At 39.3% G+C, this 12,865-nt stretch overlaps 1 protein-coding gene across 4 annotated transcripts in view; it reads right to left on the minus strand.

The window, feature by feature from the left end:
- Positions 1-12,865, minus strand: part of PLEKHG4B (pleckstrin homology and RhoGEF domain containing G4B) — a 960,241-nt gene that overhangs the window by 183,207 nt on the left and 764,169 nt on the right. For all 4 annotated transcript variants that reach the window (XM_044065125.1, XM_044065124.1, XM_044065120.1 and 1 more), the window contains exon 12: positions 6,994-7,116. In XM_044065125.1, the coding sequence (XP_043921060.1) occupies positions 6,994-7,116 (123 nt within the window). The remainder of the gene's footprint in view (positions 1-6,993; positions 7,117-12,865) is intronic.

Genomic DNA, 12,865 nt, shown 5'->3' on the forward strand with positions numbered 1-12,865 from the left:
ACATATGCTAATTACCTGGTAAAGCCCACACTGTCTGGTATTACTGGTTGCTTTTGGGAAGCACATTATGCCCAAGATTTTCTTGGTAAACTAAACATTTATTCAAGTGCTACAAACAAGAATTACTAGTGCAAAGCTTCTCAGCAAAGGGCAAGAATTTTTGAAAACAAGATTTTTTACAAACAGGATGCAACAGTGGCCCATTATATGTTGTTGTCTACATTATTCTAAGTTGTTTTCTACTTGTTTGTGAGGCCATAAGAAAAGTGGAAAAAAAGAATGCATTTAAGAACCAATGCATAATTCTCTGAACATTTGTGCCCATCAGAATGACAGACTGTGGACTTAAATAACATCATCACCCTTGTTCACAGTACATGACACACACTTAGTATGGTTTCAAAGAACAAGACCCTGTCAAAAAGTTTGGTTGTTAACTCAAAGCAGTTACTTTCCATTACAAATAGGGCAGAATGTGCAGGATAATAAATCTGTCCAATAGCTACTACAGACGTTACATAAAGAGCTGACAAAATGGAAATGACCCCAACATGACAAAACTCCCTAATTACCTTAAGATGTTTCACATATACCATAGACAGAACTTTTTTATGGTATTCCAGGCTGTAAATACTATATTACTTATTACTTGTTTTCTCTATGACTTACATGCTGTATAAAACTCTTGCAGTGCAATAAATCATTTGTTTACTGAATGACAGTTACAAATGACAACACTACAAACCACAAGGGGTCTATATTAAAACATCAAAGTGTCAGGTCTCTGAATGTTCTAATATCGACACCTAGTAACTGAAAGTTGAAAATAGCGAATTTTTATATAACCAAATTCTTTCTTAGGGAAAGAATTTGGTTGTTCATTATTGTCGCTTCACTATTTTCAGCTCTGCAGTGGAAAGGTACGGTCAGGTGCAGGTAAGTGTGCGATTGTGTGGACATGAAGGTTAGGGTGGGACAGATGAGTTAGGGCACGGGTCAGGTAAGTGTGCGAATGTTTAGACGTGAGGGTTAGGGTGGAATAGGATAGTTAGGGTGCGGGTGAGGTGTATGTGCGATAGTGACGGACCTTAGGGTTAGGGTTTGGGTTAAGGTAAGTGGGTAGACAGTCGTGTATGTACAGTTTAGTGTAGGTTTAGATGTAAGATTTTAGGTGTATGTGTGTGGATTGCTGTGTGTTTGGTGTGTTTGTGTTGTGTGTATGTGTTTTGGAACAGCGGGATCAGCTTTACGAAAGGATCAGTGAAGTTAAGACCTGCCTCCATGAAATGCCAGTTTGTAGTATACCTAATACGTGTACAATCTGCATTTTTAACTGATAGCCATCTATGTTGTATTTGTAGGATCAGATAAAGTATGTACTACACACAGAGACTATTAAGCATTTGAGCAAAAGGCACACGTAAATGTCCAGTAGACATAGCAGTAGTATGTAACTTATAGTCATTTTTATTTCGGCCATCTTGGATCAGAGGAGGTTACAAGCAATGCTACTGGCTTTATAGGCTGTCTTTAAAATTTTTATGAGGGATTCATGGAATACCATGTTTCAGCTGTAAAGTAATGTACATTCACTTAATACTGTATTCGCAAAGAACACTCTGAGAGGAAGCTGAAATGTAGAGACGCAAATGGAGCAGAGAAGTATCTTAAATGGCCAAGAGACAGACTGACAGCATAGTTTCAGGGACTGGACTCAGACTTGGAAAGAAATTGATAAAAGTAGAACAAAACTGGGAAGATGAACAGAGGAATATAATGATGATGTAAAAAGCAAACATCCATAATGCACATAAAGTGAGTATAAATGACAATAACTCAAGTTTCAGTGTGTGTGTGTGTGTGTGTGTGTGGGGGGGGGGTGTATGTGTATAAATACTTGGTTCCTTCCCCCAGAATAGATATGATGCAAAGGAAAGAATCATTGGAAGTAAACAGGACCATCATCATATCAACCTTGTTTACTGGGTACAATCCTTGATTTTCTAGTTAACTGTTGACAGTATGTTTAATACTATGTTGTGAATAAACTGAGCAACGTAAGGTCTATGAGTTTAGTTCTAACATTTTAACCTCTGAATACATTTTTAATTTAGCTTGTTGGAAGGATGAACCACTGGTGTCTGGGCCAGAAGAGAGTCACCAGCAAGATTTTGGGCCTGTCCCACATAATCTTGTGCAAGACCTTTGGTATTAAAGAAAGTGAGAACTGGCATACAGAAACATCACCTTCCAGAAAAAAGGCATGGCATCCACTTTCCAAGCCAGAGGACTGACACTGAAATGGAACAGAACTGGAGACGTTGCCAGTTCAGACGAAAGCCAAAAAGATCTACCAAGGGAGTACCCCATTGATGTTCAATGTTCAGGAACACCTCCTTGTGAAGCATCCACTTGTGAGAATTTGTCCTGGACCTGCTCAAAGAGTCTGCCACCAGATTGTGCTCTGTAGGAATGTAAAGCACTGGAAGAACCAAGTCATACCTCTCAGCTGTCCAACTTTTCACAGAATGTCCAGATTTTTGCTTCACATTTTTGGTCTGTCCTTCATAGATTTGTGTTTTTTTGTCAAGTCTCTGAGAAATGAAATCACTAAATAACGACATATATTTGTGTTTCAGACTTCATATCCTGCAGAAAATGCATGCTAACACAAATCATACTAGTCTAGCAACTTTCTAAATTTATAAAAGTGATATTTAAAATCAGTCCCTATTTTTGGGCCTTTGTCCCCTCATTATTTTAAGGTTTTCCCAGATTTCTTGTGTAACAGGTTGAGAGGTATGAACCAAGTGATGGCATACTACAATATCCCAGCCAGAAAGGAAGGTAAGATTTTGTGTCCCCTTGCTTGCTAATGCACCACACAGCTGTGGTATTGTCTGTAAAAATCTTTAGAGGACCTGAAAATCAAAGGGAGTAAAAAGATTGTAGAAATAGAAGTAGAACCCTCATCTCCTTGATGTTGATTTGGTCTGTCAATTGTTGATGGGACTAAAGACACTGGATTTTTAGGTTGTTGGAGGAAGCTCCCCAACAGTGGTGGGAAGCATCCATGTACAGCTCCTGAACAGGGACATGAACCTGAAAAGGCAGACTTGGATTTAGAGACATCTGATGAATCCACCAGTGGAGCTCGAGCTTCAGACAAGATTAAAAGAGGAACCAGATATGCCTGACAATGGTTGTACTGGAGCCAAATAGTCTTGAGATATCACTGACATTTCCTTAGGTGGAGTTTGGCAAATAGAAGCATTGGAATGGTGGATGCCATGTACCCCATGGCTCTGAGAAATTCCCTTGTAGGAAGGACTGGAAGAGGAAGAAGACACTGGAAAAAAGCAGTTAAAGAAAGGACCTTGGGAGGCAGGAAACAAGCCAGCACTGGAATTTTTTTGAATCCTTCAACCCCAAAACACTTGGTCCTGACAAGAAGTCAACACATACTTTTAAGATTGAGGGTGAACCCCACACTGCACATTAAAAACTCAGTGAAGTGTAGCTTTTGAACTAGGAGTTGCTGAGAGGGGGGTTGAATTAAAAGGTCACCCAAATAAGGTAATATTTGAATTCTTTGAAGTCTGCAGAAGGCTACCACAGGGGCCAGACATTTGGTTAAGACCCTTGGAACTGTAAAAAGAACAAAAGGCAAAGCAGAGAACTGATAATGAGAGGAAGAAACAGAGAAATGTATAAACATTCTGAAGAGAGGGTGGATATAAATATGGAGACAAGCATCCTTCAAATCCAGAGATACCTGAAAGGAAAAAGAAGAGGCAACATCCTGAAATTAGGGACTTTGAGAAAGATGTTTAGAAAAGACAGATATAGAATGGGTCTCCATGACCCTTGCTTCCTGAGAACAAGAAACATTCTGGAATACAATTCTGTTTCCTGCTGAGACAAGGGGAGATGATATATCATTCCCTGTTCCACTAGATCTCACAGGACCAAAGGAAAGTGAGGATGTTGGCAAGAACGAAGCCGAGGAAGGCCAGGAAATGGAAGAAGGGACTTCCAAGCCATAAAATAACCATTTTCAATAACAGAGAGAATCCAGGCATCTTTGCTTATCTGTTGCTAAACAGGAAAAGAAAGAGTCAGCCTGAGGGACAGATGAATCTGACCAAGGGAGAGGGGAGGCTGGATGTCAGATAGTGACAGATTTGTCAGGAAAAGAAGGTTTTTGACCCATAGAACCCTGTGTGTGTTTATCTGGGAAAATTTGCTTAGGAACCCTCTTGATTCTAACAAGCTGCCTATGGATAAAAGAAGATTTTTATGGATAATTCCTCTGGAACTTAGGGACAGGGGAAACAAATGATTTGCTTCAGGTCCTGCATAATCTTATCTTTATCCTAAAAAGTTTCAAACAATTCTGGAGCAGCAGTATCACACAGATTCTGGTTGTCTAAGGAGGAATCTAAAATGTTGGCCTTAATGTCTTCAAGCAAGGCTTGAAGACACAAACAAGAGTATTTCCTTATGACAGAGCCAGATGCAGTTGACCTAGAAATGACATCAGCAGCATCACATCTGCATTTAATGGAATGGTGAGCCACCTGACACACAGAGTTCAGAAGAGAAAAAGCAGAAGTTTTACTGTTCGAACAAGGCATATCAGCCAACCCCCTCCCCCTCAAGTTGGGAGAGAAGAGCCAGGACACATTTAGTCATGTGGGTCTGATAACTAATGCCCTTAAAGGCCAAAGCTGCAGACGTATACATTTTTTTCTCAAACCTCTCCATATCACAGTTATCCCTGTCAGAAGGTAAAAGCTTGGAAGAGGATTGCAGTTTGGAAGGCTTATTTGTGGATATGGAAACAGCAGCAGGAGCAGATAAAGGACTTTTATACAAATACTTATGGTTATTAGGGACTTTATAAAATCTATCTGGCTTCTTAGGGCCCAGAGGTTGAGAATCATGAGCCTGAGAAGCTGCTGAAAAAGTATCCAAGAGGGCAGCTAAAACAAGATGGACTGCAGAAAGTCTTGGTAAGTCCATTTGCAAGAGTTCATAATATCTCTTTTGAACATCAGAAACCTGAGAGTAGTCCCACTTAAATTGTCCCATCATGCAGACCACTGTAGCTCCAAAAGAAAATTCTTCAAAATGAGAATCAGGGGACAGTAAATCTTCATCACAAGACCCCACGGCAAGAAGAGAATATATCTAGGGGGAATATACCAAGGATTCTTCACCAGAATCCAACCTTTCATCAGAAGAATTGGCATCCCTTGACCTTTTAGAAGGTGTGGAAACCAGGAAGCAGAAGCAGGGGCAGGCAACCATTCGGGGGGGGGGGGGTCAGGACCATAAGGGCAGTAACATTCTCTGATTAAAGTCCTTCCACTATGTGTGAGGATCCTTAGCCACAGAACCAACATGTTAGTTTTTTGGTTCTTTTTTAAAGGAACATCTGGCTTAACAAATCTAGGAAGTTCAGACTCTTGCCTTGATTAGATGGGGATATCAGACACCTCTTCCCTAATTAATACCTGGGGAATCCCTCTGGGCCCATCAGATATAATCAGCCATGGATATCCCTTGACATCTGCAACAGATATATGCCCATCCACGGCAGATGTGCGAGTAGACAACTCTATTTTGGCCTCCAAATGTATTGCGGTAGAGGGAACTGACATTGGTACTGGATGGTCCTTGCGTCCTTCATCTAACCCAATGGAGATGTTTTGTGAAGTATGAACAGCTATAGGATCAGTATGTGGCTTTTTGGCTTTTTTCTTAATTGACGGCTAAACTTTGGAGTGGGTGGATTCAGCCATGGTACCCTAAGCCAAAAGTATCAGATGCTGGTTTTCCAAATAAATATAAAAGGGGTGACATATGGCTCTAGAGAGTCTTAGGGACAAATACCTGACTAATAATATCACAGAAAGTATGGCCGTGTTTAGCACCTAAACAAAAATGGCAATTCTTGTATCTATTTTTATGGGGAATTTGCTTTCCACACTCACGTTTTCCCTTCCTGGATGACATGAAAACAAACTATAGGAAGGGAAATAGAAGGGAAGTAATCTTTAGAAGGCTCGGTAGATGAATCAACCTGGATAACACCTTACAGACTGAATTCAGAAGAAGCTTTCAGACTGGCGGCAAAGAAGTTCTTTGGATTAGGTTCTGTACATCATACATGTACCTTACACTCTGTACATAAGACATATGATGCCTGGAAGGTGGAAAGGATTTGGTATGCTGGCCGGACATTTGGCTATACACAGCAGGATATCCCTAGAGTAAAGAATACTGCAACACCTAGCAGCTTCACTGAAATTATGCTCCTTTACTTAATGGAATGTTGTGTAATGAGGTAGAATCTGAATGTAAATTTCACTAAAATGTAATTAAGATTTCTGTAGCCATGTTCAAAAGGTTAAAGGCTATCTGCAGTGATTGGTAAGAAGGCAGGGCATCCTACTTCATCAACAAAATTCAGTACTGAGTAATATTCCTGATAGTGGAAGAAGGATGGAGCAGTGGAGCAGCAGATCACTGGCATTTCCTCCTTGGATGGTAACATAGTCTCCGTACCTGCACCCCTAGTTGGAAGCAAAGGGGATTGACCAGCTACATCACAATACAAGCAAGACACATGACAGGTCATACCATGGGGAAGGTTAATATGCATAAATGTGCAGGTCCAGCATATGATTAGGCCACTCATGTCCACAGCTTACCAAAGTGGTCATATTACATGAATAATCTGCTCAACACATCTCACAGGGGTATATAAATGAGGATCACACATGGCATTCTGGAACATAAGGTCAGTATGGGATGTGTGAAACACTTAAAAAGTATCCTTAACTTGCATCACAAAATGTTAAGTACTGTTTAAATAATGAAATACTGTTGAGATGTATACAATAAAACATTCATAATCAAAGACAAAGAGGTAAACTGAGTAAATCAGCCCCAACCCACAGCTTTACTTAACCATTTATTACATACCATTGCAGCATCATAGAACTCATTGAAGTCCTGCTGTTTCTGCTTCACAAGCTCCAGAGAAAGTGACAAATGATCCACTGAGCCAAAATGTATACTGCTTTTGTGATCAAACCACTGCTGCATCTGAAACAGAAGTTGTACATTTTTTCACGAGTTCTTTCCCAGAAAAATAAGTGCTTTCTTAAACAAAACACACACACACACACACACACACACACACACACACACACACACACACACACACACACAAACAAAGCAACAGGACACATGTATGGCTTTGGTGTTGCCTCAGAAAATATTTAAGAAACATATTAAAATAAACTAAAATGGGCGGCCATGGTGGTGCAGTGGTAAGCATTGTTGCCTCACAGCAAGATGTTCTCCGGTTCAATCCTCAGCTGGGGTGCCTTCTGTGTGGAGTCTGCATGTCCTCCCTGTGGTCGTGTGGGTTTCCTCCGGGTGCTCTGGTTTCCTACCACATCCCAAAGACATACTGCAGGTGGATTGGACACTCTAAATTGGCCCTAGGTGTGAGTGTGTGTGCCTTCTGTGGAAGGTTAGGCGCCGGGCTGGCAACTCGACACTGTAAAACTCCACTGCCAATCATGAGCAGACAGGTGATCCACTGTGGCGACCCCTAACCAGTAAAGCCAAAAGAAGAAGATTAAAATAAACTAAAATAACCAAATATATGAGTTCCCTAACAAAAAGCATACACATAAACACATGGGCCTTAGCAATAAACAAAAGAATAGTAAAATAACTTTTCAAAATTAAAAAAAAAACATATTTTAAAATTACAAATTAGTATTTTGAAATCTGATTAACCTCTGCTAGAATGAGCTATGCTGGGATTAGAGTTTAGTCTGAAGTGTCACTCTTTGATAGACTAAACCTATGAGAACTTACTCAACAAGTATAAAGCGCCAACAAAAATGAACCAGCACTCAGGAGAAAGGCTATTTAAATATTTAATGTGGCAAATCATCCATAAAAATATCAGCATCAACATCAGCAAACCGGTTTCGGCTAAAATACCATAGCCTTCTTCAGTGCAAAACAGCAAACACATGGTGCATTCTGGTATCCATTTATATAGGAAATCCTTAAAGTGACAAGCACAGAAAAAAACACTTATATAAGCTTATAGTATGTAATACTTGTCCATATCCCTATTATTCAGAACACAATTATATACAAAAAACTTATGTTTATAAAATAAACGTGAAATAACACTTTTTTTTAAAAATCAATATATATATATATATATATATATATATATATATATATATATATATATATATATATAGGGATGAACAACTAGTAACCGATCAGCATGAATTTCAAGACATTTCATTAAGCCCGGGTTTAAATAAAGCCCCTAGCCTAGTTATCCAGGAAAATTCCATATTATTCAATTTTTTTTGCCAACCTGCTTTTTTAGCCCTGTGCAAGTCTATTTTATCAATAATAGCAAATCTGAATTGAGCCGTTTTATGTATCCTAGTGTGTTTAAATAGTGCATTAGACAGTTTGTTATTTCTGATAGCACTTAAATGTTCACTGATACGATATTTGAGTGGTCTAGATGTTTGTCCCACATAAAATGCCAAACAGGAACAAGTGGCCAAATATATCACCCAATCCGTATTACAATTCCCAAAAATGTTGATGTGATATATTTTAGGAGTATTCTTGCTGGTAAACTCCATGGTTTTGTAAATATATTGGCATGCATTACAATGTCCACAAGGATAACATCCTCTCAGTTGGTCACCCAATATAGTGGTTTGTATTGGTCTAGGAGGATTGTACCTCTTATAATGTGTGAAATGACTGCTTAATGTTCTTCCCCTCTTATATGAAAAAGAGCAAGTGGCCGGTAGTATTTCACCAAGATGTTCATGAGTTCTTAAAATCTCCCAATGATTGTTAACAATTTGTCTGAAAAGGGGAGTATTGTTACCAAATGTGGTTATAAACCTAATTCTCTGGTCACTGTTACTTATTTGATTTGATTGCTTGTAACAAAGCAATTCTGACCTAGATGTGTTTCTAACTTGATTTTTGGTTTGCATGATGCGATCAGGGTGATAACCCTTATCAATGAACCTCTGTGCCAAATCATTTTCGCATACCAAATGTGCCTCCTCAGATGAGCATATACGTTTGATCCGCAGAAATTGTGATTTAGGAATGTTGTTAATGATGTGGCGGGGATGATTACTGGTGGCATGAAGAAGAGTATTGTATTGTGGAAATTTCCTGTGAACTTTGGTAGACAAAGTATGATCACTTTGTCTGGAAACTATCACATCCAAAAATATTATTTCTTGATATTGTATTTGTAATGTAAAATGGATACCCATATCATTGTTATTCAAATATCTAATAAATTCATCAACCAATTCCAAATCACCCCACCACAGCATCCAACAGTCATCTAAATACCTGCGCCAAATATCCAGTTCCTGAATATATCTATTGTTGTTAGAGTCATAAATATATTGATGTTCATAAAAGCCCATAAATAGATCAGCATAAATGGGAGCAAAAGAAGCTCCCATAGCCGTACCCCTCACCTGCCAGTAAACCTGCCCTTCAGAATGGAAAACATTTTTCGTCAAGACACATTCAGTTAGTTGTATGAGAAAATGGTTAAATTCAGGGCTATATAGCTTGGCTTTGTCCAACCAAAATGCAACAGCCGATATTCCTGCATTGTGTGGAATGTTGGTATAAAGAGATGTTACATCCAGCGTACATAACCACCAATTAGCCTCCAACTGTGTGTCTTGTACTATCTCTAAAAATTCTGTTGTGTCTTTAAGCCTAGATCTAACCAACCTGAGCAATGGTTTAAAATGAAATGTCAAAAAGGCAGATAGGGGTTCAGTCAATGAGCCATTACCCGATACAATGGGCCTACCAGGGGGATTAATTGGGTCCTTGTGAATTTTAGGAAGCAAATATAAATATTGAGCCTGAGGATCCGATACTTTCAATTGTTTATGTATATTGCTAGTAATAATATTATCCTCCACTGCTGAATCTAACATAGAATCAATATAACTTTTGAAATTTTTAGTTGGATCAACCACAAGTTGAATGTAAAACTTGACATCAGACAATTGTCTAAGAGCCTCAGCACGGTACCTAGACCAGTCCATCACCACAATAGCTCCACAATAGCTCCACCCTTGTCTGCAGATGTAATAACAATTTCATGATTAGATTTTAGATCATGCAACGCTTGTTGTTCATCCAATGTAAGATTATATTTTTGAGACTGATGACTTAAAGAAAAGTGCAACTCCTTAGTCACACATTCTTTAAAAATAAATACATGTTTATCCATAGGTGGTTGAAAACTAGATGGACCAAATCTAAAGCCTGTTGATCTTTGAGAGTTATTTGTATCTGAAAAAAATATTTTTAAATTAATCAACCTACAAAAATCATTCAACTCGTGGATCAATATATGTTCTGGAACAGATGCAGTCGGCACAAAATTCAAACCTTTATTCAACAGTTTAATTTGAGCATCAGAAAGTTCAAAGGATGAAATATTATACACATTGTTTATTGTTTCACAATTGTTTGTAATAGTGTGACCACATTTGGTCCCCTTACGTCTATGTTTTCTCCCACTCCTGCGTTTGGTAGATCTAAAGGGATCAAAGAATCATCAGACTGTCTCCTTTTGGCTACTGGGGAATATTGGAGGGGAGGGCAATCATAATCAGTATTGGATGAAGTCTCATCCTCAGATGTCCCACTCATAGTGGGAGTATGTTTCTTCAATATGGATCTGGGTCGTTTTCGCCTGTTGTTTGTCCTGAAACTGGAGTCATTCAATCTGACAGTTTTTTGTACCATGAAAGGTTTATGAGACTAGACTGGAGTATAAGGAGTTGTTATGGCAACTGAAATGAAATGCCACTGCCCCTCTGGTTTTAAATGAATATACTTCCATTAATTCCATTTTAAAATTGTGTGCAGCTAAATTATGATTTAGTGATTATAACTGTGTGCATAGGCTGTTATGCTGTGCATCTTATATGTAAATCCATTTGTGTTCACTGTGCTCCTGTCAATGGAGAGATCACAGTCTGATGGTATTGGCACATGTAATCTAGCGCACACTGCCTTTCCACCAGCATACAGTTGTCCTGTACCTGGTAGGGTGCACAGAGTGTCTTCGATAAAGTGCACTTCATCTACTCATAAATATGTCAACAGTGCCCACAGTATCATTAACATACAGAGCATACAGCCTGCTCCTGCTGTGTGCAAAATCTGTGTTGTAATGTTTTAGAAGTGCCGGGAATATCACTGACACACACAACACACAGCTTGCTACACTCTGCATGCCAGTAGCAACCCTTCATACTCTAGAGTCCTATTTTGCATGTTCCCACCTCACACGCACACACACACACACACACACACACACACACACACACACACACACACACACACACACACACACACACACACACACACTACAGTTGTTTGAGAAACTCTGCATAACAGCTGATGTTCTGAGTAGGCTCACTGCTACAGTAGAGTTGCTGACATATTGAAATTAGCCATAAGTAAACATCTGACCAACTGACTTGACTCTCAGATCCCCACAGATGTATGTGCATAGGTCTGCATTTCTCTACCGAGGGCACACACTTGCATCCTAGATAAGAGAGGGAGTCAGCCCCAAGACTGGTCTATTCTTTTTTGTCAATGAACAGCAAAGCTATTGCATTTGGGATAGTTCTAACTACAGTGCATTGCCCTTATTTGCTATGGATAAAATGCAGGCACAAGAATGGGAGGGGTAGAGTCTGATTCTGGCTTATGACTCTCCCACATCTCTGGCATTTAACAGGCTTACTCTGAAAAAAAGGGAGAGGATGGAGAGAACTGGTACTGTAGTAATGATCCTACACAAACATCTACTGTTGTGGGGAGCCTCCATCAGAACTGTACGATGTTTTTGATATGGATCACTGCTACAGTGAAATTCTTGATATATAGGAAGGTTACCAAAGCTACACCAGGAATGTGTAGGGGGACATACAGTGGTTAACCTATAAAGTCCCTTTAGATGAGTCCTGAGCCCTACTCCACTCCTGGACTTTAGATCCACCCTATACTGGTTTTGAAGTGGTAGGAATAGTGGTCCAGAGGGGGTTGCTTGTCAAGATATTCCTAAAGAAGGTAGACAATGTAGAAGCTGCCTGAAGCTACCCTTGTAGAGTGTATCTTAACCTGTCCTTGAAGATATCTTCCGTGATTATCTTAGCAAAAAAATTATGCAGTTGCCTAGCTATTTGTAGAGGGATTATTTAGATACTGGCCTGCCCTCCATCCCTTGCATGAAAGCCTTGAATTACTGATCCATCAGTTGGAAGGACTTGCATCTCTCAAGGTAATACCCTAACTTGCATGTTCTGGAGCTGAAGAAAAAAAAAAAAACATTATGATCGCAAATTAAGAGGAATTTCAGAAACCAATTTAGGCATAAATGAAGGGTTCGGCCAGAGACTGACTTAGTCCATATGGAACACAGTAACTCTTTACACACCATCTCTTGAAATTCTGATATCTTTCTAGCTGATATTAACATTACCAGGAAGACAGTCTTCTAAGACAGATACTTAAGTAATACTTATGGGGCCAGTTCAAAGAGTTCTAGGGACACTATTTCCTAGACAAACGTAAAATCCCAAGGTGGTGGAATTCTCCTTGGTTGCTTAAGGGAGATGACTCTTCTATGGTACTGCTTGATAAATAAGTTATTTGTTAGGGCCTGCTGCCATGGAATGCATGCTGAGATGACCACTATATGTAGTTTAATGGTGAACAGCACACC

This window comes from Protopterus annectens, chromosome 3.part0, assembly GCF_019279795.1.
Source record: "Protopterus annectens isolate FY-2018-M chromosome 3.part0, PAN1.0, whole genome shotgun sequence".
In the NCBI taxonomy this organism is placed as follows: Eukaryota; Metazoa; Chordata; order Ceratodontiformes; family Protopteridae; genus Protopterus; species Protopterus annectens.